This window comes from Apiospora marii (genome assembly GCF_038362585.1).
Source record: "Apiospora marii strain CBS 49790 chromosome Unknown utg000011l_segment0_segment0, whole genome shotgun sequence".
NCBI classification, from domain to species: Eukaryota; Fungi; Ascomycota; class Sordariomycetes; order Amphisphaeriales; family Apiosporaceae; genus Apiospora; species Apiospora marii.
This window is the reverse complement of record NW_027117382.1, coordinates 2,743,931-2,769,347: the sequence shown is the minus strand read 5'-3', so window position 1 is coordinate 2,769,347 and position 25,417 is coordinate 2,743,931. Positions and strand designations below refer to the sequence as shown.

At 53.8% G+C, this 25,417-nt stretch overlaps 7 protein-coding genes across 7 annotated transcripts; 4 read left to right on the top strand and 3 right to left on the bottom strand.

The window, feature by feature from the left end:
- Nucleotides 1–347: 347 nt before the first annotated feature.
- On the top strand, nt 348–1,307 carry PG985_013951 (uncharacterized protein; the record flags this gene model as incomplete). The annotated part of the gene is made up of 1 exon (XM_066833717.1): nt 348–1,307. The coding sequence occupies one exon, from the start codon at nt 348–350 to the stop codon at nt 1,305–1,307; it is 960 nt and encodes a 319-aa protein (XP_066678457.1).
- Nucleotides 1,308–2,344: 1,037 nt separating this feature from the next.
- Nucleotides 2,345–3,931, top strand: PG985_013950 (uncharacterized protein; the record flags this gene model as incomplete). Its single annotated transcript, XM_066833716.1, has 4 exons — nt 2,345–2,603; nt 2,710–3,270; nt 3,315–3,355; nt 3,410–3,931. The coding sequence occupies 4 exons, from the start codon at nt 2,345–2,347 to the stop codon at nt 3,929–3,931; spliced, it is 1,383 nt and encodes a 460-aa protein (XP_066678456.1).
- Nucleotides 3,932–4,595: 664 nt separating this feature from the next.
- PG985_013949 (uncharacterized protein) lies at nt 4,596–5,803 on the bottom strand (the record flags this gene model as incomplete). The annotated part of the gene is made up of 4 exons (XM_066833715.1): nt 4,596–4,915; nt 4,972–5,184; nt 5,251–5,320; nt 5,381–5,803. 4 exons carry the CDS (start codon nt 5,801–5,803, stop codon nt 4,596–4,598), a joined length of 1,026 nt encoding a protein of 341 aa, XP_066678455.1.
- Nucleotides 5,804–8,207: 2,404 nt separating this feature from the next.
- On the top strand, nt 8,208–9,133 carry PG985_013948 (cytochrome c oxidase subunit Va; the record flags this gene model as incomplete). The annotated part of the gene is made up of 3 exons (XM_066833714.1): nt 8,208–8,404; nt 8,645–8,690; nt 8,894–9,133. The coding sequence occupies 3 exons, from the start codon at nt 8,208–8,210 to the stop codon at nt 9,131–9,133; spliced, it is 483 nt and encodes a 160-aa protein (XP_066678454.1).
- Nucleotides 9,134–11,019: 1,886 nt separating this feature from the next.
- PG985_013947 (uncharacterized protein) lies at nt 11,020–15,547 on the bottom strand (the record flags this gene model as incomplete). The annotated part of the gene is made up of 4 exons (XM_066833713.1): nt 11,020–11,919; nt 11,981–12,157; nt 12,211–15,213; nt 15,296–15,547. The coding sequence occupies 4 exons, from the start codon at nt 15,545–15,547 to the stop codon at nt 11,020–11,022; spliced, it is 4,332 nt and encodes a 1,443-aa protein (XP_066678453.1).
- A 1,600-nt stretch (nt 15,548–17,147) lies between these two features.
- On the bottom strand, nt 17,148–18,110 carry PG985_013946 (fungal cellulose binding domain protein; the record flags this gene model as incomplete). The annotated part of the gene is made up of 1 exon (XM_066833712.1): nt 17,148–18,110. One exon carries the CDS (start codon nt 18,108–18,110, stop codon nt 17,148–17,150), a length of 963 nt encoding a protein of 320 aa, XP_066678452.1.
- Nucleotides 18,111–22,241: 4,131 nt separating this feature from the next.
- On the top strand, nt 22,242–25,077 carry PG985_013945 (glycoside hydrolase family 92 protein; the record flags this gene model as incomplete). The annotated part of the gene is made up of 5 exons (XM_066833711.1): nt 22,242–22,377; nt 22,430–23,519; nt 23,626–24,361; nt 24,435–24,505; nt 24,582–25,077. The coding sequence occupies 5 exons, from the start codon at nt 22,242–22,244 to the stop codon at nt 25,075–25,077; spliced, it is 2,529 nt and encodes an 842-aa protein (XP_066678451.1).
- Between the last annotated feature and the right edge of the window lie 340 nt (nt 25,078–25,417).

The window sequence follows — 25,417 nt, the reverse complement described above, 5'->3', positions numbered from 1 at the left end:
GAGATCGATTGATAAAGGCAACTTGTGGGGTGTTCAGGTCCGGGGTCAGGGGTTACCCCCGCATCTATGGAGAATATGCGCACGGTGGTATGAAGTCCGGCTGGGGAACAATTTTCCGTCCTCTAGTTCAGTGCATCGTGGGTTGGAAAACCATGGATTCGAGAGACTGCCGAGTGACCTGCTCGGCCGGAATACCTGCTATTGTCGATACGTCCGGGGTAGTGGCGACGCCCTCGAGGCATATGTAAACTCAACGATCCGTTGGGCTCGTAGTTCCATCTCGGTCTCAAGGAGTCAAGATTCGCCCATTACATCTTTAGCCTAACGGGATATCCATCCTTTTCATCATGAGACTTCAAGCAACGACCGTCCTCCTCACTTCGGTGACAGGCGCCCTAGGACAGCAGTGCTCCTTGCCGTCGTCCTACAGATGGACCGACAGCGGGGCGCTGGCCCAGCCCAAGTCGGGCTGGGTGGCGCTCAAGGACTTCACCATTGCGCCGTACAACGGGCAGCACCTCGTGTACGCCACCACGCACGACGCGGGGACGGCGTGGGGCTCCATGAACTTCGGGCTCTTCTCCGACTTCAGCCAGATGGGCTCGGCGCCGCAGAACGCCATGAGCAAGAGCACGGTGGCGCCGACGCTGTTCCACTTCGCGCCCAAGGACGTCTGGATCATGGCGTACCAGTGGGGGCCGACGGCCTTCTCGTACCTGACGTCGTCGGACCCGACCGACGCCAACAGCTGGCAGGGGCCCAACCCGCTGTTTGAGGGCCAGATCCAGTCCGACACGGGCGCCATCGACCAGACCGTCATCGGCGACGACACCAACATGTATCTCTTCTTCTGCGGCGACAACGGCAACATCTACCGCGCCAGCATGCCCATCGGCAACTTCCCCGGCAGCTTCGGCTCCCAGTACGAGACCATCCTGACCGACACGCGCAACAACCTGTTCGAGGCCGTGCAGGTCTACAGCGTGCCCGGCCAGGGCTACCTCATGATCGTCGAGGCCATCGGGGCCCAGGGCCGCTTCTTCCGCTCCTTCACCGCCAGCAGCCTGGGCGGCACCTGGACCGTCCAGGCCGGCGCCGAGAGCAGCCCCTTCGCCGGCAAGGCCAACAGCGGCGCCACCTGGACCAACGACATCAGCCACGGCGAGCTCGTCCGCACCAGCGCCGACCAGACCTTCCCCATCGACCCTTGCAACATCCAGCTCCTCTACCAGGGCCGCGACCCCAGCTCCGACAACGGCGACTACAACCTGCTGCCCTACCGCCCTGGTCTGTTGACCCTCCAGTGATGGCGACGCGGTAGTTTGACCAGCGGTACACGGCTTTTCTCAATTTAGTTTGCATAGTAGGGAAAGTGGCTTGATGTTCGAAATTTGGATGTAGGTCGGCGAAAGAAAACGTTGCTCCGGGTCCCGAAAATGATCCCAGTTTCTGATGACATAGCTGCGAAGCAATCAGACGGATGGTTACTCTTGTGTACTGATCTATAGCTGAGTATTATGCCATGCTGCAAACACAGAATGCGTTGTGCATATCTTTTGCCCGGTGTCCGAAACCATCCCCTCCCCATCATGCGTGTATCCTATTCACAGTTCAAACATGGCTCTCACGTCCCGACCCTAAGCTGCCAAAGTCGTAGTTTCGATACTTTCCCTGTCCCGACGGAAGAAACAATGCTTATTTGAGGCTTGTTGGCCTTCGTCAAAAAAATGAGCCGGAGCGGAATAGGGGTAGAAGAGCTACTTTAATTCGGAGGACTTACACATATCCTAGATCCAGGCACACTCTGCTGATTAGGTACATAGTTATTTTTTCTTTACCAAGACAATTTTGTTGGTTCAGGCGCAAAACTCATGGAACAGCTCACTCTGATACAATATGGCACCTTTGATGTTGAAGGGAGGTTTTAAGGGGAAGCTTTGCTTCGCTGTAAGGTGGCGTCAACGAAATAGGAGCACGCACTGAAACGAAGAGGACTATACTCTGGCAGCAGAAGGTATCAGTTTAGTGGACAAGTCAGGTCCACGTTTTTCCCGTTGGCCTTTATTGTCCCATGTCAGCAGTATTTTCTTTCAGAGACTGTGGGAGGTTGTTTCACTACCTTGAGCCTCATCTTGGTGCTAGAATTCGTCGAACCTATCATTCCAGTGATCTGTCTGTCCTACGTATCTACTCTCATAAATACCCGCAGCCGACATGCTTCTCAGAAAAAGCTATCACCCGAAATACACACACACACATTGTACACATCTTATTTGTTTACTTCTAACCTATCATCTAATACTCCCACAACAAACAGTCACGAATACACACAGGTCTATCCACTATGGCGTCTGCCAAATCCCAGTTTGCCTGCAGCATCGAGAACGACGCGATCAAGATCCTGAGAACCAGCCCCGCCACGCATGGCGACCCTTCGTTGAAAATCCAGTTCATGCGCACCATTCGAGCTCCGGACGTTGCAGAAACCACGACACTGCCGCCCGGTCTCGGCAAATATCCACTCTCCAAAGTCAGCGACCATAAACGCAAGTTGCGGTCCGCTGGGGTGAAAGTCGATCGCGGCGTTTTCTTTCCCATGCATCGTGAGTACAGCCCGCCAAACAGTACCATGTTCCCCTTACCTGTCTCTTTCTCTCTCCACAGGTTCCAATTCTGGGGCCTGGTGCTGACTAAAAGTATTCTGAACAGACGAGGAATCCATGTGGATTTCCTTCAGAGCCAAAGACCCATTCCTGGTCAAGATCTATGCGGGCGGCGTCAACGCGGTCTCCGGCGAATTCAGAATCGAGGACGCGAACACCAAAGCCCGTCGCCAGCAGGAACACCCCAAGCACTATGCGCTTGTCCAGGACTATATCGTAGTGCCCCGCCAACTGTTCCTGGATGGCATTGCGGTCTCGCCAGAAGTATTCCGGCAGTTTGAGGCCTCGCCTTCCGGTCAGGAGTACGGTGCAGATGTGCTTATGACCAAGGAGTCGTTTGTGAGCGATCTGCAATTGGAAATAACACCGCATACGCCCTTCCTGCGGGCTCCTCCTCCCTCTCCTGGTAAGACTCGTCAAGAGGTGTTCACTAGGAGGGCCGGGAAGCACGAGGTTGTCATTTTCTTGGTAAACGGAACCGAGTTTTCCATATATTGCAACAGCATACGGGATACCGTGATGGATCTCAAACTTGCTACGAAAGCTATGGTGGGGACTAAATGCCATAACATAACCCTCATCTATGAAGGCATACGGCTGGAGGACGGTATGTTTGGTATAACCCAGTATGCAGTTGACTTTGCTAACCAGGACATCCAGAGAAAACGTTGTTTGACTACCAACATCGAAGCGTAGGTATTGTGGCAACGGAAAATTCCAATACGCGGGCTAACAAGTGATTTTAGGGCGATACCATCATATTGACCCATGATGGAGGCGACAGAGGCAGATGGTTCATAGAGAAGGAACGTTCCGTCGAGGTTGCAGCAGGGGGAACCGTCGTGCAATGGACCGTGAGGGACTGGCACAACCCGGCCGGATGGGAGTCTGACCATACAATCACCATCCCAGTCCATATCCTGAACCCTGATGCTTACCACCGTGTGACCGGCCGCCCTGCACCTCCATCGGCCGTCAGCAACATATGTGCTGGACTGTCTTGCCTCAATCTAGACGAAGCACAGAGCGACTCTGGCAGCCTTCAGAGCATCATCGAGTCTAAGCAGCATCGCGGTCGTATCAACGATCCTGGCGCCACTGCCGGCTCTTCTTCCGTCAAGCTCAAGAATGTGGTTGCCGACCCGGACGATCTGGTGAGCCGTGATGGGCCATTTCGGCGCTGCCGAACCTTGGTGGACATCGAAAGTGAATTGCAAGCATCCGAAACGGAGGAATCAAAGGAATTGACAGAATCGAAGGAGGCGTAGACGGGAATACCTATACCGCGACTGTCAGAGCGAAGGCCATGTCAGAGGAGTTGTAGCATAACGTGGGGGACAAGACATATCAATGGAACATTATGCATCCTTCATATCTTCTATTACCACCGAATCTTCTATAAGTTCTAATAGCCAATTTCGACTGGTCGCGAAAAGGGCTCATTACAACAGTTTTATATAACAAATAAGGAAGATGTCCATATAACAGGTGGTCAAGAACCGGGACAGATGTAATCCCATACCGTATGATTGATTACACCCCTGTTCTCAACCACGACCCCCCTCCAGTTTTCCGCGACCACGCTGGATAAACTACTGCTCCTTTTCTCGTAGCCTTCCAGATTAAGATCGTCTTGTCATACATATATCTTTTCTACACATACAAAGCCCCCCTCCACCGCATGCCGGATTGTTGACGTGTATCATCATGGGCACATAAAGTAAGTGCCTGTTCATCGCAATGCGAAAAATCAGTAATACATTGATGGGAAAGTCGGGATCGCCTCAGCAGGGTACGAGGGATCCCCAAACGCCGACCTGGCGGCCGGACGTACACTGCGTCCAGAAATTTTTGTGCATGCAGTCGCTATGGTTGCCGTGGCTCAAGCCGAGCAACCAAGGCAGCTGCAGCCTGTCGCACTCGGACGGGCATTTAGGCCTTGCGGGACCGGGTCGAGCCGCCGTTGGCCTTGACACCAGTAGCCTTAATGCTTCCCTGCGACGCAGTGGCCACGGTGTGGGCATCCGGAACCGGGGCTTGCGACATACGTCGGACAGCCTTGCGCGCACTAGGGGCCTTGCCGTCCTTGGAGTACGTGGCGAAGTAGAAGGAGATGAAGAGGACCAGGTAAGAGCTGAGCACGATAAGACCAGAGAAGGCAGCGAACTCCTCTCCGGCGCACTTTCCGTGGTTGGGCATCCAGGTGAAGTAGGTCGAGGTGAAGTAGGTGTAGGACGCGTAGTAAACGAAGCCTGAGTCAGTCGTTAGCAGAGCGAAACAGTGAGCAGAAAGGGGGCGGGGGCCGTACCAAGATCAATGAAGAACTGGATGATTTGGAAGCGAGTGACCCACTCCTTCCACCAGATGCGGACGCCTCGGGCGCTCTGGAAGTAGTACCAGTACATGACAACGTGGACAGTAAGGTTGAGCGTGATGACAACCCACGAGACCGAGGTGTGACCGAGGAGCTGGGTGTAGCAGAGGACAGCGGTGGCGCCATGGTGGTAGGTGTGCAGGAAGGCTGTACAAACAATTAGCATCGTGATCCCAGGAGGTCGGGGGCAATTGGTTGGGCGAAGAAACTTACTCAATGGCTTCTTCTTGAGGAACAGGAAGACGGTGTCCAAAAGCTCGAGGTACTTGGTCAGGTAGTTGAGCTGTCGCGCGGGTTAGTCGGGCTACACACAGGGGCGCAATTGCGTTTCGTCGCAACTTACGTAGTACAGCACAACCAAGGGCTGGGTCCAACCGCCCTCGTGGTCGCAGATGGCGAAGAAGATGCCCTTGCGAACAACGGTGGGGAGAAGCTGCTCAATGAAGAGAGCCAAGAGGATTGCGCTGATAGCGGTCAAGTAGAAGTTGTGGATGATGAAGAGAGTCTTCAGCTTAAGAGGATCTCTCTTGCGCATCAACTCGCGTCCACCAAAGATTATTATGTAGTAGATGACGACGAAGATGGAGGTCTCCTTCAGCGTCGACATGGGCGTGCGGCCGGCCTCGAAGCGGAAGTCTTCGGCGGGATAGCCCACGACGAGCTCGAAGGCCTTGTTGAAGATAGGCCACAGGTGAATGCCGAAGGGCCTGTCGAGGGTAGGCACAGGCCAGGACTCGTAAAGAGCCGCCTGCGAAGAACTCGCCATTGTTTAGGCGGTTGTGATCGGACGGATGGCGGTGTCAAAGTTCAGAACCAAAACTGCCAGAAGGGTTGGCGCGAACGGTCGGGTTCTCGAGGCACGCGATGGCGCAAGGAGGTAGACTTTTTGGGCGGGTGGTGGTGGTGTTGTTTGGAAGTGGTTTTAGCACTTTGGAAGGAGAAGAAGAAAAACAACAAACGTGGTCTGAAGGAGCGACAGGAAAAAATAAGCTAGAAGGAGAAAAGGGGAGCACTCATGAACAATTCAATCAAGAATTGCTCTTCTCTCTAGACAATTATATGTATCTGGTGCAGGCGTTGCGATCGACAGGAAGAAGAAACAACAAGTTTGACTTTGCGTTGTCAATAAAGAAGGATGGGTGTAGATAGATGTCTCTATCTTAGATAGTGGTGGCTTGTTGTTTTTTCCTAATGTTCCTTTCTCGCAGCTGTCTCAACAAAAGGGATGGAACCTCGGGAAACTCTATTTTTCTCGATAGCGGCGGTACCTGATGTATTTCGCTGACAGCTGGCTCCTCAGGCCCTGGAGCTGGGCTGGAGTAGTGATCTGTTAGCCAAGGTACCAATCGGCTAGCCGGACAGGGCGCCAGGCCAGCGCGGGCCTGCCAGGAAGCACAGGCGCTGGGCACTTTGCTTGGAGTGATCTAAGGAGCATCTCTACCGACTTGTTCTCCACGATGGACGGTCCCTGCCTGTTGTCGCAAGAGACCGCATTCGCCAGAAAAAAAAGTTGAATGCCGGGATCCGTACGCCCCGCGCCGATACGTACCGCTTGGCCTGTACCGACTTTTCGCTGTTATGCATTCTACGGGTGGTCGGTAGGCCTCTGCTTAACAGTCGATAGCCTTCATATGATAGCGGTGTCGCGCGTCAGCTCCCGCCATGTACGAGATCCCTGTCCGAGTAGAATTGATCTAATTTGCTGGCGGGTGGGTTGTCGCTAGGAACCTCTGCTGAACCAATAGCATCCAAGACTTTACATGCCCAATTTCCGTGTGCACGTGAAATGCCGTCTTGTGCATTGCGCTGACAGGATCGACTTCCGAGCTCTCCGTTCTTCAAGACCCTCAATGGCCCCGGCTCCAATAGGAAAAGTCTTGGATATGCATCTCTAGGGGGGAGAGAGAGACCATTTGAAGTATTTCATCCACTCCATATGTCGTACGCTATGCCCGCCATTCGGCGCAGACACATTTGATAGCAGCAAGCATGTGCAATGCGGCTCTGCCAGCTGACGCGCAAGATGCCTGGTAGCATTCGGCGTTGCTACCTGCCTCCATTTAGTTGGATTGGGACATGACTTAGGCCATATTGGTAGTCCCTAGTGCGGCCTTTCGAAATACCTACTCCCCCCCCCTGAACGGGCAGCAGAGACAATCACACAGCGGTGTCGGACAAGCTGATTGGCCAATGGCCGCCAAAGCAGCTGTTGCGACCATTTGTGTGCCTCGGGCCAGCATCCGTATCGGAAGATGCGTGAACCTGCATACAAGAGTGGGTGGGCTTTGAGGGGCATCCGGAGATTGAGGGTTCGAGATTTTGACAACTGTCTTGAACTTTGCAAGAAAAAGCGAAATAACAGATCAACGAGAATCATCAAGAAAAGGAGAGAGATACCTATTTCAGACATCTGCTGTGTACACCTCCTTACTCGTATCACGATCGTGCAAAGAACAGATATACTGCGCGGTAGCACTTTGCGATACAATTCATAAACCACCGCAGGGTCTAGGAATTCTAAATGCTATAACGGTATACGAATGACTATGGAAGGTATGCGAGTAGGATTGAGGCGGGAGTATGCGCGCCTATCCAGGTTCTGTCAATGTTCCGTGCTAATGCAAATGCATCGCATCGCATCTGCTTCTTTCCCGCCATGACGTTTTCGTTTGGACTCGTGGAATAAAACCACCTGTCACTTAGAAAAGAAAGGGTCAGCCACATTGACGTACGAGCGCCACTATCGGTACTCTTCAGCCACATAAGCCACATCTTATCTCAAGCCACCAAAGTGGGCAGCCTCAATTCAAGCTCAGCTGCTTGACCTTGGGAAGCTCCATTGCAACATTGAGAGCAAGCTCCGCTGAAAAGCTGGGGCTTCACCAATCAGAAGGGAGCGATTGAAGTTTTCCTCCCTCTGAGGCCTAGTGGGCTTCCTTCCGGGCGCTGGAACGGCTATGGTTTACTGCTGGGCCAGCCTTGGTGGTGTGAGTTTCGGTTCTTTCCAGCCAAAGCAAAGGCCTAAGGTTAACTCTCGGGCTCTGCCACGATAATTCTTTGCTTCGATCCCAATTCCCCCCCCAATTCGTGCTAACCACCACCATCCCACGTCAACCACCCTCTCTCAGCCATTTCACCACCACTCTCCGCTCTACCATACCTCCGTCGCCATGTCGGCCTCTCTTCTGCGCACAATCGCCCGCGGGCCCGCCAACAACTTCTTCCGCGCATACCGACCTGTCGCTGCCCCTAGCCGAGCCGGTGCCTTCGTGCCGGGTTTGATGGCCGGTTCCAGCCTCAACTTCAGCACATCCGTCGCCCGCCGCAGCGATGCCCACGAGGAGACCTTCGAGGAGTTCACTTCCCGGTGAGTCGAGAAACTTTTTTTTACTTGCTTCAAATTGTCCAATTGCGACAAGAAGTAATGCCGGCGTATGGCCGGCTGGAGGGACCGCAACGAAACACTCTGACTCTCGCGGGCGGAGTGAAATATGACGCGCCATATACATAATCGAACCACCCGACCGACAAAAGCTTCAACCCACTCAATTGGGATGCAACACTACTCCCAGGGACCTCAATGGCTAATGCTTAAGCTTTCCCATAGTTACGAGAAGGAATTCGATGGTGTGCAAGACGTTTTCGAGCTCCAGGTCAGTCCTACTTTTCCTCCAGACTTTGCATCCTCGGCATCGTACGACACATCACAGGGATCGCCCAACCTATCACCAAATGCGTCATGTCAGACCGAGCTCGTCTCTCTTACACACAACGCACGACGACGACCGCATTCTCAATGCCATATATCCTATGACAAGCGTTCTTTTCGACTGACACATAGTTTTCTCCACTGCAGCGTAACCTGAACAACGCTTTCGCCTACGATCTCGTCCCCTCTCCCTCCGTCATCGTCGCTGCCCTCAAGGCCGCCCGCCGCGTGAACGACTACCCTACCGCCGTCCGCATCTTCGAGGGCATCAAGGCCAAGGTTGAGAACAAGGGCCAGTACGAGCAGTACCTTGACGAGCTCAAGCCCCTCCGTGAGGAGCTCGGCGTCCTGCTGAAGGAGGACCTCTTCCCCGAGGAGGCCAAATAGAGTGCGAGCGAACGACCTTTAGAATTTGCATGAGCCCGAGTCAGCATTCCCCCCGGCAGGATACCTCGAAGAAAAAGAAGATAAAAAGGGGAGACTAATGGCATGGGGGAGTCAAAACTTGGGTAAAAGCAAGGGGGATAAGCCCACCACCAGACGGCCGAGTTGAAAGACTGCTTGTTTCGTCCACCTCCCCCTCTCCGGATGAAACGGCAGCTTGTGTATATGTCTACTATTTGGTACCTTTAGAGCAGCAAAAAGTTCCCTCAAGATGGACTTTTGGTGGCAGAGCAATTGTTTTTTTTTGAGAAATGTGGGTGGGCGCGAAGACTTCCTAGAGGCGTGGAATATCATCTCTTTTGTTCTCCCGTGTAAAGCATCAATGAGAGAGATCCTTTTTTATGTTTCTGCACCCCTATTAACTACTGACACGAAATACATGGCTCCTCTCTCAGCATCCGGGTTGAGAGTTTCCTTCTGGTACAAGCAAGGCCGAGGGACGAACCGACAGTATTGCAGCCTCGATCAAACGCTTCGGAATCGCTCGACTTGAGAACTTCCTTCAGCTTCGAGTTACACGGGTTCGGACAGACTTTGGTTCGGCCGCCCACAATACGTCTATTGTAATCCTAGCGCATGATGACATACGAGGCCGGTAGTCGGGTCGGACTGACCGCCTGCTGGCCCCGGTCCCTGATCGATTTGTTGGGAAAACCCAACATCCATTCGGCCCCCGGACCCTCTCCTGCTTCTCGTCAACCCGTTGACGAGTATCGTCTGGTTGCGTCCTGTCTACAGCTGAGGGCGGGTTCCGCGATGGGGCAAGGAAACGATCTACGTACTACCGAAAGAAGAGGGGAAGGGGGTGGTATAGCCCCGGTCGTAGACGACATAACCAGATATATCGTAGGTATGGATGGGACATGTCAAACTCGGTAAAGAACATGGAAAAAGCATAGGAACAGTTGAGGAGGGGGGAGGGGAGGGGAAAAACCGAGAGGAGGGAGACAAGTCGACCATCGTGTTTGGCCGCCCCTTTTCTTCCTCGTCCCAACTCTTCCCCTTAAACCCAACAACCAACAACCAACAACCCTCACGTGTTTTCTTTCTTTTTCGCCTGCTACACAACAACAACAACCCGCAACGTGCCGCCCTCGCACCCTGTGTTCTCATCTGTGAACTGTGTCCCACCGGATTACTGTGATATGCCTTCGATCACGTTCCTTTCCAGGGGCTCGTTTAGAACTCGGCTGTGTCTCCAAGCTTGTTTGGGGTGATCTTACTGACATAATCGCTCCAAATGTCGCAACCGATTACAACGTCACGATACTTATCCCATCAGCACTGATACGGTCATATCGGACTCAATCTTCCAGTGACACAGGCAATCCGCCAATACTAGGGGACTTGTATGCTACTCACCCTACTACGTCGCATCGCACACACTCAATTATTGGCAAATGTGTAAAATGTGATTGTCATCACTAAAACGACACGCGGTATATTTACGCAAAACGATTGCTTGAGTGTACAAAGACGCAAGTCTATCGATGAGTTCGCTCTCGTAGACGTTGAACTCCGTGTCAACTTCCTTGTCAAATCGTCCCCCGGAAACAACCCCCGGGAACCTGCTGGCAAGAAACCAGATAGGTCAATCGGTATGGGGAAAAGGGAGAGAAAACAACATCCCGCTGGGTATATCAGACGTTTGCCTCTGCCCGCCTGTCTTCCTCTCTCTCTCTCTCTCTCTCTCTCTCTCTCTCTCTGTATGCCCCTGTCTTGTATGCATGCCTGCAAGGATATTAGGAAAAGGAAAAATCAACGCTCTCTCGAAAACCATCAACCAACGGGCCGGGTTATCCGAGTCAAGGTAGCTAGCTTCATGCTGCTCACTCTCTCAGGTGCGAGTAGCGGCCGTTTCCACCATTCTGGCCGAAAAAGGGTGGGCCATTACCACCACCACCTTCATATGCGCCGGAAGGGGCTGCCGGACTCGTGCCGCGACTACCGGCACCCGTGACGACACTGTGGCTGTGCGCCCGGCTTCCTCCCACGTTTCTAGGACTCAAAACACCGAGCCTAGGGCTACGAGGCACGGGGCTCTGTCGAGTCTCGCGGCGTGAGTTCTTATACGCCGCCAACTGCTCTCGGACGCGACCCAGCTCCGTTTCCCGTTCGCCCACAATGGTTTTCTGTTCCTTAATCTGGCGCATCAGCTCCTTGATCTCGTTACGCGATTGGGTCTGATTGATGAGCACGATATTGTCATCGGCCTTGCGCGCGAGCTCTTCGTTCCGTCGTTCCAGGGCCACCTTTTCATTAGCGAGGCCGGCCGCGGATTCCGAGGCTTCCTGGTATCGATCCTGTAAGTAGCAGTAGTCGTTATCGCGCAGCGCGAGTCGTTTCTCTTGGGAAGCAAGCTTGTCGGTCGCTTCTTGGAGGTCCTTCTCCAGCCTAGCGATCTTGGCGGTTTCGGGATTGTCAGAGTTAATAAGGGATGTTGTAGCTTCGCTGAGCTTCTCCTTGAGCTCGGTATTTTCCGTCGTAAGTGTCGTGATCTCCTTCGTTGCCTGGGAGAGCTTAAAAGAGAGTGTCTTAGCCTCGTTCCGCGCGTCGTCCCGGTCTTTCTTCATGATGCCACGATCCCTCATAGCCGCCATGTACCTGGGTTGCATCTTCTTGACCCATGCATCCCAACTATCGACTTCCTTTTTGGAACGATCGCTCAGATCTCGGAATTGGTCTCTCTGGGTGCGCATTCCTACCAGGTCTGCCTCTAATTTGGCCACCTAAAATAAAAGTGTTAGCACAGAGCTTCCAATAAATGCCGTTTCACAGGGTCCCTCTTACCTTGGCAGCTATGGCTTCCATTCTCTCCACCGATATCGTGATTGTGGGCTTCTCGGAATGGACTAGGCTGTCATCTCCTATCATACTTCTGAGAGGGTCGCTGATGTGGGCAAGACCAGTTGCTAGCGGCGGCTGGGACGTCCTTTGACGCTTAGGTAATGGCTCGTCCGCATTGTCCTGGTTTGGGTTTTAGTAGTGTATTTGAGGGGTCTGAAGAGAAGGTATCTTACGTGGGGCCGTTTACGGAACGTGAGTTGTCCTTGGCTATTGACCTCGTGACTGCTCTGCGTGAAGTCACTCTGTGAATTCGAGGGTATGTCTTCGAAGACGGTCTCGGGTAGCTCCTGGGGTGTCCAGTAGAAGTCGTCATCCGGTGCCTCAATGTACGTAGCAAATGATTTGGCAATCGCATGAGGCTCCGAGAATCCATGGTCGGGACTCTCGATCAACTGCCTGGCACGCAACAGGGCCAGGAGGAGCATGTAGGTACGCTCGTTGGCCGGCGGCTTATCAGAGATGCGCAGGTCGATATGCTGTGCGCTCGCGCTAATAACGAGAGCCATCGTAATCGGAACCACGCCATCATCTCTCTGCCGGAGTTGACTAGCACGGAAAGTGTGGTCGAAGGCAATCACCGCATCAAAGTCATTGGGAAGCGACGACAGATCCGCAATCGTCGACTTCACCATGATCGTTGGCCCCGGCCCGTCCATCTCGACCGGATTTCCATCATCGTCCTTGAGCGGTCTCTCGAGCTCGACCCGAACAAGGGTGTTCAAAAGCTCAATGGGCTTTCCCGTCTGTGCCAGAATAAGGACCTTTTTCTCGGATTGCAATCGTCTCAGCTCGTCCACAAATTCTCCAACAAATGCAAACTTGCTGTTTGAGCCGCGTGCATGTTTCGAGATTTGCTCGGCGCTGACACTATCGTGGCCGACCGTTTCCATAAACGGGGGAAGGTCACAAATGTCCTTCATGTTGGCCAGCATGCGTTCGATCTTGTAAACCAACGCAGGTGACATGGGCGTGCTAGAAGCAGAGGTAAACGTTTTGATAAATGTATCAATCTCCTGCATGTGCTTGCGCATCTCGTCATAATACGGATTCCGCATATTATTCGCCAGAGGCAGGGTAATGAGATGCTCGTTTGGCCCTGTTCGCACATAGGGGAGAAGATTCCTGGGGTACTCTTGCGATTCAGCCTGGCCAATTGGTTTGGAAGTCTCATCAGGAGCCATAGCCGGCACCTCATCCAAGTGGCTGGGAACGAAGCCGTCGTCGGTAGGGATGGAAGGACTCTGAGCTGCCTCATGCTCTATCGACAAAGTCAAAGCGGATGGGTCAAGGGTCGCAGGTTGTTCATGTACAGGCTCATGGTAGCCCATAGGAGCAGATGTAGCATTGAATGCAGGCGCTGCTGATACCGGGAACTCGGCATGTCTATGCTCAAAGACAGGAGATGAGTGCAGGTGTGCCGCCTCCATCTCGACTGACGGGACCGGCAGCGAAGGAGAAGCAAGGGGCATGGGGAACTCGGCTGACTGGTCCTTCAGGAGGTCATGCTCAGCATGTTCAGCATGTTCAGCCGAGTGGTGGGCAGCTGGGGAAGATTCTTGAGGCGCATCGAAATCGTCCAGCTGGAATGCACTAAAGGCCTGTTCCTGGATCTGGCGGAACGACTCCAGGGCCGACAGCGGCTTGTCTGAGCCCGGTGTACCATCCATGGTAACTGACGGACTCGGCCGGCTCAGGTGGGATGAAGAAGGACTTGACTGTAAGTTAGCAGGAGCCTGCGCAGATAAATCCCGAACAGACTGGGAAGGCAGTGGGTGGTGATGTAAATTCGCCGAGTTATTTCCGCCAGAAGACTTCTCTGGTAGAGGCAGCAGCGATTGAGAGATTCCAGCAGCAAGATTGGAAGAAAGTCTAGTATTACCATCCAATTCACTCAAAGCTTGGCTGGAGTCCTGTGAATTATGCAGATTAGAGTCGGGGATGACTTGGACCCGGTATTGGTCGCTGTAGACGTCAAAGGCGCGTCGAGTTTCAGCTTGCGACTGGGACTGGCTGGAAATGTCCTCAACCGAGTTGACGGAGGAATTGGGCACAATCTGGGCGTTCTGCGAGGAAACGTTGGAGGCAGTCGCGTCTCTTGCAGAATAGGACGTCGGGTGGTGTGACTGTGCTCCCTGCGATGATTGATACTGCAATGATTGGTGTAGGTGTTGATGGTGTTGTGAGTGGCCTGACGCCGCCTGCGAAACTGCCAGTTGCTCGAGGCTGGTCCGCTTTGCCCCACTTTCCTTCGCGGGTGGCTCGTACTCGAGCTGGGTCAGGAACACGGGCTCCCCTCCGGACGAATTTGCGCCTTGGGAAACTTGGGATGAATTTCGACCCAATATCTCGAGTTCCGAATGGGAAGATAGGTCGTTGGTAGACGCAGCCTGAGATGATTGCGCTGTTCTGTGGTCGCCGTTCGTGGACCCAAACTCGGCACGCCCCTGTTCACTTTGGCTGGGCTGTGGCACGTGAGGCTCAACCTGATGCGAAGGAATTGATATTGTAGACTGCTGCTTTGCTCGACCAGAAGAATACTGAGTGGCGAGTTGTGACTGAGACTGACCAGCACGTGGGCCACTATTGGTTGCGCCTGAAAGTGAATAGCCCGAGAGTTCTTGGGAATCTGGAATAACCGCGGACCGATGAATCAACGATCGCGCTCCCTCAGGATGTCCCTCAGAAGTTGACTGGCTAGCCTGTTGACTAGCCTGAGTGCTTTGCGACTGCAGCTGCGACTGCGAAATCCTTTGGTATTCAGAGGTATCAAAAGGGAGCTGCGCAGGCAACAGGATGGCAATGCTCGTACTGTTCGCAGCGATGCCTGCCTGCTCAACAACAGAACTCTGAGCAGCGCTCGATGTCAAGGTCTCCTGATCAGAATCGAGATATGCGCTCTGCCGTAATCTGCTGGCAGTGCCGCCTGTGCGCCTAGTACCAGGAGTCCCCCTGCTCCTATTTCCGGTTACGCCACCAAAGAAGTCTGGGTTGTCCGGCTGTACTCCCTGGCGCATACGATTGTCCTCACGAGTCGACGGACTACTGCTGCGCAACGAGGCGTCTGACGATAGAGCCGAGGACTGTCTCCGATGCGAGGTGACTGTCGCAACGCCGGCGCGCGGCTTCTCTCTCTCCCACTCGTCTATAGCCTGCTGGTTTACGTTCTCAGAGGGCTCCTAATGCAATCCGTCAGTAAAATCCAGCTTTTCGACAACGCCCAGTGCGCGCGCATCTCGTAAGGAAGGGGGCCATTAGTACCCAAGTTGGCGTATATGGTCGCTTGGTTTTGGGGTCCTGGCCTTTCCAAGCTACCCGGTACCAAAGTATGCCGTCTTTCTTGCGCTCTTTCAATATCCCTCGGATCTCATAATAACCTGGTTCCAAGACCACGTCGGGCTCGCGCTTGATCTTTGCTGTCTTGTTGCTGACAGGCGCTTCCGACGCTCTGTTCGACGGCCGCTTTCGGTTGGGGTTGGGCGACTGCAGGGGGGTCGAGCTTCGAGTACTCATTGACGGCCACCTCTATTGCTTTCGGACAACGCGCGCTGCAGAGCCGAGCGATATCATGGTCAGACTCCGAGCTTCGTGGTTGATTCGAATTTCAGGGGGGGTTTTAGGGGGAAGGGGGGTCGCGACCCAGATGAGGCTCGTCGCGCACTCGTGTTTCGCGGGACGCGATCGTGTCGTGCAAATGGGGCACTTACCGTCGTCCGAAAATAGCTAATGAGCAAGTGGTTTCCGTGAGACAGGGATCTGCAGCGGGTGGTGGGTGGCTGACGCGCTATGTTCTCTTCCACTGAAGCACACTAGCCACAGCGCTGGTTAGTTAGCCTAGGGCAAATGATAAAAGTAAAAAGGCAGAACGTGATTCGCTTCCAAATGGAAAATTAAATCTGAAAATAGGAAGGCAGTAGTAGCCGGTCATAGAAAATTAGTAAATATCCAATACCGGATCTTCGTGAAAAGAGTTGGTGGTGAAAGGAACTCCCAGGCGAAATGGAATGATGTTGTTTCAAGTCCAGCAATACTGGAAAACAATCCAACGGTGAGGCAACTGGCAACAACAATCATTGGAAAGCTCGGCCAACACGACGAGTTATCAGTGTTGCCTTTTTGGGTAACCGAATAGGGTTTATCTCACTGGAGGCGTCAATCAATGCCATTGTTCTTGTGATAGCTCAGGTACTCCCGCAGATAGCCAGTCGTCGCAGTGCAAGCAGCTATCGTAAAAGCCGCCGATTCCAGCTGGACAGCGCGAATGAGCTTCTTCACTTACCCTACTTGAACCGTAAATCATTTAACCACCTCGACCAAGATCGAGAATAAGAAAGAAAGTAGAGTTGAAAAGGTGATGAATGGCGACAAGCTGACCAAATATAACCAACAAACAACGCCTATGGTTGGCGGTTGAATGTAGCAAGAAATCACATTAATGGCTTCACGTTTGTTATATTCACCAGCAAGCAAACAGTGTATCATTCATCTTTTACTCATAGAAATACACGTGTGTCAGTATGGGTTAAGGTGTCTCATTGTCCACTTTTGGGATAAAGCTAGTTTCGAGAATCTGCTCCAACAATCGTGGTAGATATGGGTAGCGAACGGCGGCAGCGTTGTCACACGCGTGATTCGAAGTTCGACAGAGAAGAATCTTTCTGGGAATTCGAAAGCTGCCTGATTCCACCATATGTTGCAGACGCAGTCATTTCAGTTAGATACTAGTTGTCTGGTTCCCCCTAACCGCGCCACCTCTCAGCCGCTGAGGCCAGCTGCTTCTGGTAAATTGATACCAAAACCTGCAGCAAACTGATTGATACACGACCAATACCGAATGGAAAGCTACATTATATTCTGAAAAATGACAGCATCGTACATTGTTCTGGGTCAAGTTTGATTTCATCACCGTACATTCTGGTGGAAAATAAGAGACTACGGGTCATCACAGCAATGGGAACAAGAAGGTATATCAGATCGATCATATGTATTCGCACCTAAAGGCGGCGCTCTGACTTAAAGTATATACACAGGAAGAACAACATGTGTCTAGTATCGGACAAGGCAGTTGAGTAAGGTTACGAGCTGACCAGAGAAGTATCTGCTAACAGACACTCTAAGACTCGAAGCGCTTGACGCGGCGGCTCTTGCAAGAGGAAGCAGGGGCGTCGGAAGAGGCAACAGCCTTGGAGTTACCACCGAAGCCCTTGTTGCCGAAGGGGTTGGCTCCGCCGTTGTTGTTGTTGTTGCCAGCAGGAGGAGCAGCAGCGTTGCTGTTGGTGGCGGGAGCAGAAGAAGAGCCGGAGGCGCCAGCAGCAGCGACGCGCTTGTCGCCAGACTTGCCGTCGGCGCTACCGCGGATCTCACCACCGGCGATGACGGGGATACCGGGGGTCTCGGGGTAGGAGGTAGAGCTGCCCCAGAGGGAGAAGTTGATGGCCTTGTCCTTGACGGCGTAGACGCCGGGAATCTTGGTGGTGGGGCCGGGCGCGGCGGTGGCCTTGGAACCCTCGACCTTGATCTGGGCACAGGCGTAGTAGAACTCGGCGGCGCCGGCGTGGGCGCCGTGCAGGGCGATGTGCTCAGCGCGGACGAGGTACTCGCCATCGGGGACGGACTCGGGCATAACGAAGTTGACGTTGTTCTCCTTCCAGGAGCACCAGGCGTCGGAGCGCAGGGACTCGGCGTTGCCGGCCTTGCAGATCAGGCTCTGGGCGACCTTGAACCAGTCACCGGTGCCGTCCTCGGACTTGGCGCCGTTCTTGGCGGCGGTCATGTAGACCTGGGTAGGTCCGGGGTGCTCGATGCCGTTGGCACCGAAGGCTTGCTGGAAGCCGATCTTGTCACCGGGCTTGACGGTCATGACCTGAGGGGCAGCCTGGGCGTTGGTGTTGCAAGTGAAGTCCTTGCCGAGGATCTCCTCGCCCTTGGTGGGCATGTAGCCTCGGGTGTGCTTGCGGATGTAGCTGTTGTCACCGCCCTGCTTGACATCGTTGACAAGCAGCTTGTCGAAGGTGTAGTGGGCGCTGGTCAAGCTGGCCAGGCCGATGAGAGCAGAGAGAGTAGCAGTGGTCTTCATGTTGTCGGTTGGTTGGGTTTGTGTGTAAGTGTGTCTGTGTGTGTAAGTGAACTGTGGAAGAGTTGGAAGATAGCAGAAGTTGAGCTGAAGAGGATAACTGGTATGCCTAGAAAGAATGTAAAAGACCACAGGTCTGGAGTGTTTGAAAGAACGAATGGAAAGTAGATCGAAGCTTAGATGCGATGATCGTGATGGTGAGGGATCTCCAAGACAAGAGAGCGGCGAACGACAGACATCTTATATCGGCGTCCTGACGCTCTCGTGAGGCTCCTTTTGGTCACTCTCGGTCAGTGCGGGTGTGCAGCTCCCCTCCTTCCCGCCCAATCCCCCTGGCCGGGTTACCCTGCAGGGGTTTGCATGGCAAGCACAAGCGTGCCGCCGTTGGGAATTCGTATTTTCCTCAAATGGCACGGGGCAAAACATGCCAACTGCATGTCCGCCAAGCCCTACGGCCATGGGCACTACCATGGGCGACGGGTGGGCTCTGTCGGCTCGACCCCCGGGATACCATGCAGAAAATCAGCGGCAAACCCCACCCTGGCCCAACGTCCTGGGTAGAAGTGCAGAAATGCCGCGAGTTCAGACGATGGACCAGAATGGAGGAAGCGCTTAGATGAGATAGGCCTTGGCGCGCATGGTGTGGGTGTTGGGTCAGCGAAATTGGAGGAAGATGAGGCTCTGTTATTCCTTGGTGGACCTGGACTGTTCGTGTAAGTCCTGGACCTCCCATTGGCCAGCGGGGGGGTTTTGTGGCCCGCTTACCCGCTGTCAGTCGTGCCAAGGCCCTTTACAGGTTAGACTGCCTAGACCTTCGAGACGTCTCGAATTTATTGTGGCCTCACTGCAGTGCAAAGCAAGCCCACTTAAATCTCGACAGCCTGTCAAAGCTAGTGGATGTTTGTGGGGGGGAGTGACATGCAAAACAACGTCGCCAGGGGTATGGTCTATTTTTTCTTTTCATCAACCGACGAACGAACGATGCCCAAGTCCAGGACGCATCTTTTACCCCTGCCAAGCCGCCTTGCGTCATGATTGAAGGGGGCTTCGGCTTGCCTTGCAGTATGCAGGTGGTGTCCGCCCTGGACCAGCAAATCGCAGGCAGGAGGGCAGTTCTTGATACGGGCAATTCCGAGCCCTGCATCTTCGCCTGAAACTTATCAGATCAACACAAGCTGGCCGTCGATCCCAAATCCAAGCAGCTCGAAGCGACCTGCCGAATTGATTGACCTTGGCGCGGTCCATGATCGACTTCTATAGGCAGGCATCGCCCATCATATCACATTCATCTTACAAAAACATCGTCGCGATGGCTCTGCTGGAGCTGTATCTGTGAGGGCGCGCCTACGAGATGCAGTTGCAGTAGCGGCTATCTGTTCCCCGGTCCCCGGTCCCCACTGGCTGGCCACTCGTGATCTCGTGATGAGGAGTAACGATCATCTAGATGAAAAGCAAAGATACACTTCAAATTCGCCTTAGCCACCCCGCCGGCACTTATGTACATACCATCTAATCTAAACTACCGTGAGAAGAGGAAATCCGGCCGTCTCCGCCGCAACCCGTAAACGCTAGCTTCATTGGCCCCTGTTGCTGACTAGGATCCTCAACCATACGCAGAGTCATGACGGGTGTGCACAGGCTTCCCCTACGGTGATCGAAGGCCCCAATTCCCACATCCAAACATTGTCTTGCTTAGTGATTCGTTTCTACACATAAAAAATTTCGAAAGAGTTGAAAGCGAGCGGAAACCAGACGCGATATCTCTAAACAAGCACTTAGCGCGCGGTCTAGAAGGAAATCTATGGCGAAGGAATAGTGTAACTCCTCTCCCGGCGACAAGGTCGTTCGTAAAACCAAATGAAACATAAAGCCACTAAAACATTTGTGCACATGGGCAGCCTACTACCAATGACGATCTCCCAGATCATGTCACGGGTGGGCACGCTAGGCAGGGCCTTGACCGTATGTTTCCAGGTTTTGGACACACTTCTGGGCATAAGATGAAACTGGATACGAAGTATTCGCTGTGATGGGCGAATCCGATCTATCATGATTTTACACGTATGCGTGTATCATAATGTGATCCAGCCACTCTACATTATACCTCTCAGGCGTCAAGACGTGTAGGGGGCAAGCGGCTACGGGGAAAAGCACTTCTTTGCTAATCAGCAGCACCAATATTGATTTTTGCGCTTATTCCCGATGGTTGAAGGGGAATCAACGGACCATCATAATATCAGAACTCGTTTGATTTTGGGAATAGACTTGACCGGTTTATTCTCGTAAAGATAGGGCTCGGTGGCTCTGCGAACTCCTGATTCCAAGTCGGGATCATTCCGACTCCTGCTTGGATACTGGGGTCAGTCCTGCACCTCCTGAGAACGAAGTGGGTATGACTGCAGAACTATAGTAGACGACAACCCCCTTTTTCCAGCTCTACCTGACTGCATGTGGTGTGTTATAATTGTCAACGAATGCCTCTTAGGAAAACAAAAGTCCCAACCTCTTATCCCTTTTGAAGTGCTTGCTACATCTCTAATCTCCCCCTGGTTGGAATGGTTCGAATTCTGTTTTTCATTTGCATGCTTGTGAAAAAGGTGCGCCAAACATACGTTCCATAACTAGTCCACAGTCACGACCTCTTTGAAACCTTGGACACAAACATACTCGTTTGTAAAATGCAAGCTGCTCCTTGAGAGACTCGAACTGGGAGACCCACCAGCGGGAAAAGACAAAAAAGTATGAGATGGTTGTGGGAACGGGCATCCACAACCGAGCACTTTGCTTTTCCATTAGGCTAACTACCACATGTTATACTCTAATTATGCTACTACCTCTTGGGGAATCTGGGGTTATTAGGCTTAAGTATGAGACGTCGAAGGCCCGATGCGTGGTTAAAGTTGCGTTCGGGTGGTAGGTGGATGGGAGGAAGGTTTTATGCGTTTCTGGTTCACCTCTCGTCTCGGGGCTGGAATGCCACCAGAAGCGCCCTTGTGCTTCTGATCTGTGCCTTGAGCGTCTTTGCTACTTTGGCTGCGAGATTCGTTCCAGTAATGGCACAATGTGCAGAAATGTCGGTATTTGCTTACGTTCCCCAATTTAGGAGACTATGATCTCACCCCTAACCGCGATGCTGTCTCATCCCTGCTGAGCACTGCTTCGAATTTTTCGGACAAAAAGGCATATACGCAGCAGAATCGACTCTCGAAAGTCCCAGGCTTGGGGGGACGCTGCTTAGCAGTGTATTTGCCTATGCCTGTCGCCAGTGGAACAGACTTCAAGGATTAGGCATGCCGAAGAGAACAGAGGGTGAACCCGTTGAGAACCTGAAACGGAGAAGACTGGTTAATCTTGGACTCTTTCTTTCTAGGCAATCATCCATGAATCATTTGTCCACGTTTTTGCTCTACTGCTATAGGCTCGCAATCGACTATACAGATATTTTGTTTCTGGAATACAGCAAGCGTATGAACGCACGGCAAAGTATGGCCAACTCGGCATTATGTAGTATTTGCACAAGTAGTACATGTCGTAGCCATCGATGCCATCTCGTTGCCGTGGCCCAGGAGGCAGCTCAGGGGCTCCATTAAGTTGTGAGAGCTGAGCTGTTGATTGGGTGCTGCGCCATGTTATCCAATCAACCAATCAACGGCAATGTAGGCATGTATAGTATTAGCTTTGGTTCTTTTTTTTTTCGGGTGCCAAGGAGAACTACATGAACGGCAGTGCTTCCTGAACAGCCAGGAAGCCCAGTGCGACGTCATCGTACGTGCAAATTTTATGAATGAAATGGGACTGCCGAAATCTTGCCCCCGCAATGCTTGAGAAAAAAACATAGTCTACTGCAGCTTCTTCCCTGCGGGGAACGAATGGTTCAATGAGGATGGCAATATGCTAGTGTTCTCCGCATCTGCTCGAGTAAGACAAACGGTATGCGGGGAGGGGGGCCACTCACATCGGGGGTCGATATGCAAGATCGGGATCCTCATCATCCGGGGTGGAAGATGAGGTATGAATCTCTATTTCGGAACCATCCGTTAATATTGCCCCAGCTTTACCCTCCTGAGCCGTTGCACCTCGCGAGAGTACACCCCGTGTCTTGAAAAACGATCCTGAAAGGACATCAACATCACAATGACCCTCAAGTTGTTATTGATCCCGGCGTTCCTGCTTCTTGTCGCCTCTCTGACGTCCTCGGCCGAAGTTGTAGACTACTCACAATATGTAAACCCCTTTATCGGAGGCTCCGGCCCCTTCGATGGCCTCGCTTGTAAGTGAGAGACACTATCCACTCAATTCAACGACTGACGGCACACATGCAGTCGGCGGCGGGGACATCTTCGTCGGCGGCGCCCTCCCCTTCGGCGTCGCCAAGGTCGGCCTCGACACGTACGAGCTGAACGTGTCGTACTCGACCATCAACGGGGGGTGGACGCCCAAGGGACTGGTGACGGGCGTCAGCATGATGCACGAGAGCGGGACGGGCGGCGCGCCCAAGTACGGCGTCGTCTCGCAGATGCCGCTCGTCGGAGGCCTATCCGCGGAGGGAGGCGGTGGCGGTGGCGCTATCAACATCCTCGACAACCGCACGTACTGGCAGCCGCGCGTCGGCGACGACGTGGCGCGGGTCGGGTACTTCAGGACGCAGCTCGAGAGCGGCGTCGTGGTCGAGCTTTCGGGGGCGCGCCACGCGGGGATAATGCGGTACGCCTTTCCTACCGGTGACGAGGAGAGGCACGTCCTCGTGGACCTTTCGCACTACCTCCCCCAGGAGACGGGAGGTCATGGTAGCCAGGCCTATCTAGGCGGCGAGATAAACCTTGATGGCATGACGTATCATGGTTATGCAACCTATGATGGAGGATGGAACGACGGGGCGCCATTTACAATTCACTTCTGCGGAGAATTCGACACGGCGCCTGACGAGGCCAGGACTTTCCGGGGCAGGAATACAGATCCCATAGCGAGGCACCACGTGTTCAGCGGAGCCGTCGGACAGGCCGTGTCCAGTTCCAATGTGTTTGGTTCTAACGACACCGCTGCCAGGACTGCTTCTTCGGGACCCATGAACGACCGTGTCGGGGCCGTGTTCAGTTGGAGAGCGGGAACTCGAGTGGTAAGCTCGCGTGTCGGCATCTCCTTCATCTCTGCAAGCAAAGCATGTAAGTTTAAGGACGAAGAGGTCCCGACGTGGGACTTGAACGATACTGTCAATGCCGCAGTCGCGGAGTGGAATCGGGATGTCTTCAGCAAGATCCGGGTGGTCACGGACGGCGATTCCGTCAATAGAACGAACCTGGTGCTGCTGTACTCCTCGCTTTACTTTATGCATCTCATGCCCTCGGATCGGACGGGCGAGAACCCACTGTGGGATTCCGGTGAGCCGTCCTGGGACGACTTTTACACGCTCTGGTAAGCAACCGAACATTCTATACCGCAAGAAGGTCAAATTTGGAAAAAGATGGATTTCTGTTCGTGGCACTTAACATCATGCTAAACCCCTGAACCCATTTGGTAGGGACACCTTCCGCTGCACCGTAAGCCTATACCACCTCATCCAACCCGAAGCCTACGAAAGCCAGATCCGGTCCCTGATCGACATCTGGCGGCACGAGGGCTACATGCCGGACGGCCGGGCGGGTAACTTCAACGGCCTGACGCAGGGCGGCAGCAACGCCGATAACGTGCTGGCCGACGCGTACGTTAAAGGCCTGCGGGGCGGCATTAACTGGACGGCGGGGTACGCGGCCATGCTTAAGAACGCCGAGACGACCCCCTACAATACCTTCAGCCCGACGGACCCGACGGCGAGCGTCAAGGAGGGCCGCGGCGCCCTCGACGACTGGCTCCGGCTCGGCTACGTCTCGGCCGACGGCAACACGCGCTGCCTCTCGCGGTCCGTCGAGTACTCCCTCAACGACTACGCCCTCAGCGTCGTGGCGCAGGGGGGCGACGCCGTGGGCGCCGCGCCCGGCGACGTGGAAAAGTACCTGAACCGATCGGCGGGCTGGCAGCGGACGTGGAACCACGACGTCACGAGCCGGGGGTTCAGCGGGTTCCTGACGCCGCGACTGGCCGACGGTAGCTGGAACATGACGGGTTACAACCCGGCTCTGTGCGGCAATTGCGAATGGAGCTCCATAACGTACGAGGCGACGCCGTGGGAGTACTCGTTCACCGTCCCCCACGATATGCAGAGCCTGATCCAGCACATGGGCGGAGAGATCGAGTTCGAGAGGAGGCTGGACTACATTGTCAGTAATCCCCAAGCATGCAAGAACGTACGCACGGAAAAAGCAAAACTGACTGGAAGGGCTATCAACACAGTTTCAACCAAACACAAGCGAACAAAACCTCGCGGAAAACGGCGCCGGCATCACCACCATCATGAACATCGGGTATGCCCCCCTGTTTACCCCATTAGCCCCTTAGCCCACTCCTCGTGAACGTTCATTCACTGATTCAAACCCGCAGCAACGAGCCCGACTTCGCCACCCCCTACCTCTACAACTACCTCAACAAGCAGTCCAAATCCGTCCACCAGTCGCGCCAGCTCGCGAACCAGTACTTCCACGACGCCCTGTACGGCGTCCCCGGCAACAGCGATGCCGGCGCCCTGAACTCGTGGCTGGTCTGGCAGATGCTGGGCCTGTACCCCGTCGTGACGCAACCCGTGTACCTGCTGGCGTCGCCCTGGTTCGCCGACATCAACGTCACCGTCAACGGGAACCGCACGCTACGCATCACCAGCCAGGCCCACAATGGTGGTGGTGGCAGCTCGACCAAGCTGGGGCAAAGCGGCTTCTACGTCCGGTCGGTCAAGGTCAACGGCGAGAGCTGGGACCGCAACTGGCTCCCCCACGACAGCGCCATGACCGAGGGCGGCACCATTGAATTCCAAGTAGGCGACGAGCCGGTCCAGTGGGAGCAGGGCGACGTGCCGCCCAGCCCCGGACACTATGTCATCTGAAGTCTACAAAGGGGATACCCCGAGGATGCCTGGCAGTTGTGAAGGTGAAATAGAGCTGTGTTCTTTGATACAACTGCATATATACTAAAGGTCTATAAGACATATATCGATTCCAGAGTCTTCTCATGTCCATGTTCATCATCCCACACTCCGTCCTGGCGCCCCAGAGAATTTCCAACTCGACGTGTAGCTTCTTGTCTTGGCCCGATTTACTTGCTTGCACCCGCATATGCGCCATCCTCGAAGCTATTTTCGCATGGGGCAGGGCTATCGCCCCAGCCCCAGATTGTCCCATTTCAAAACCACATAGGTTGGAATGATAGGCTACGTGCCCGCACTG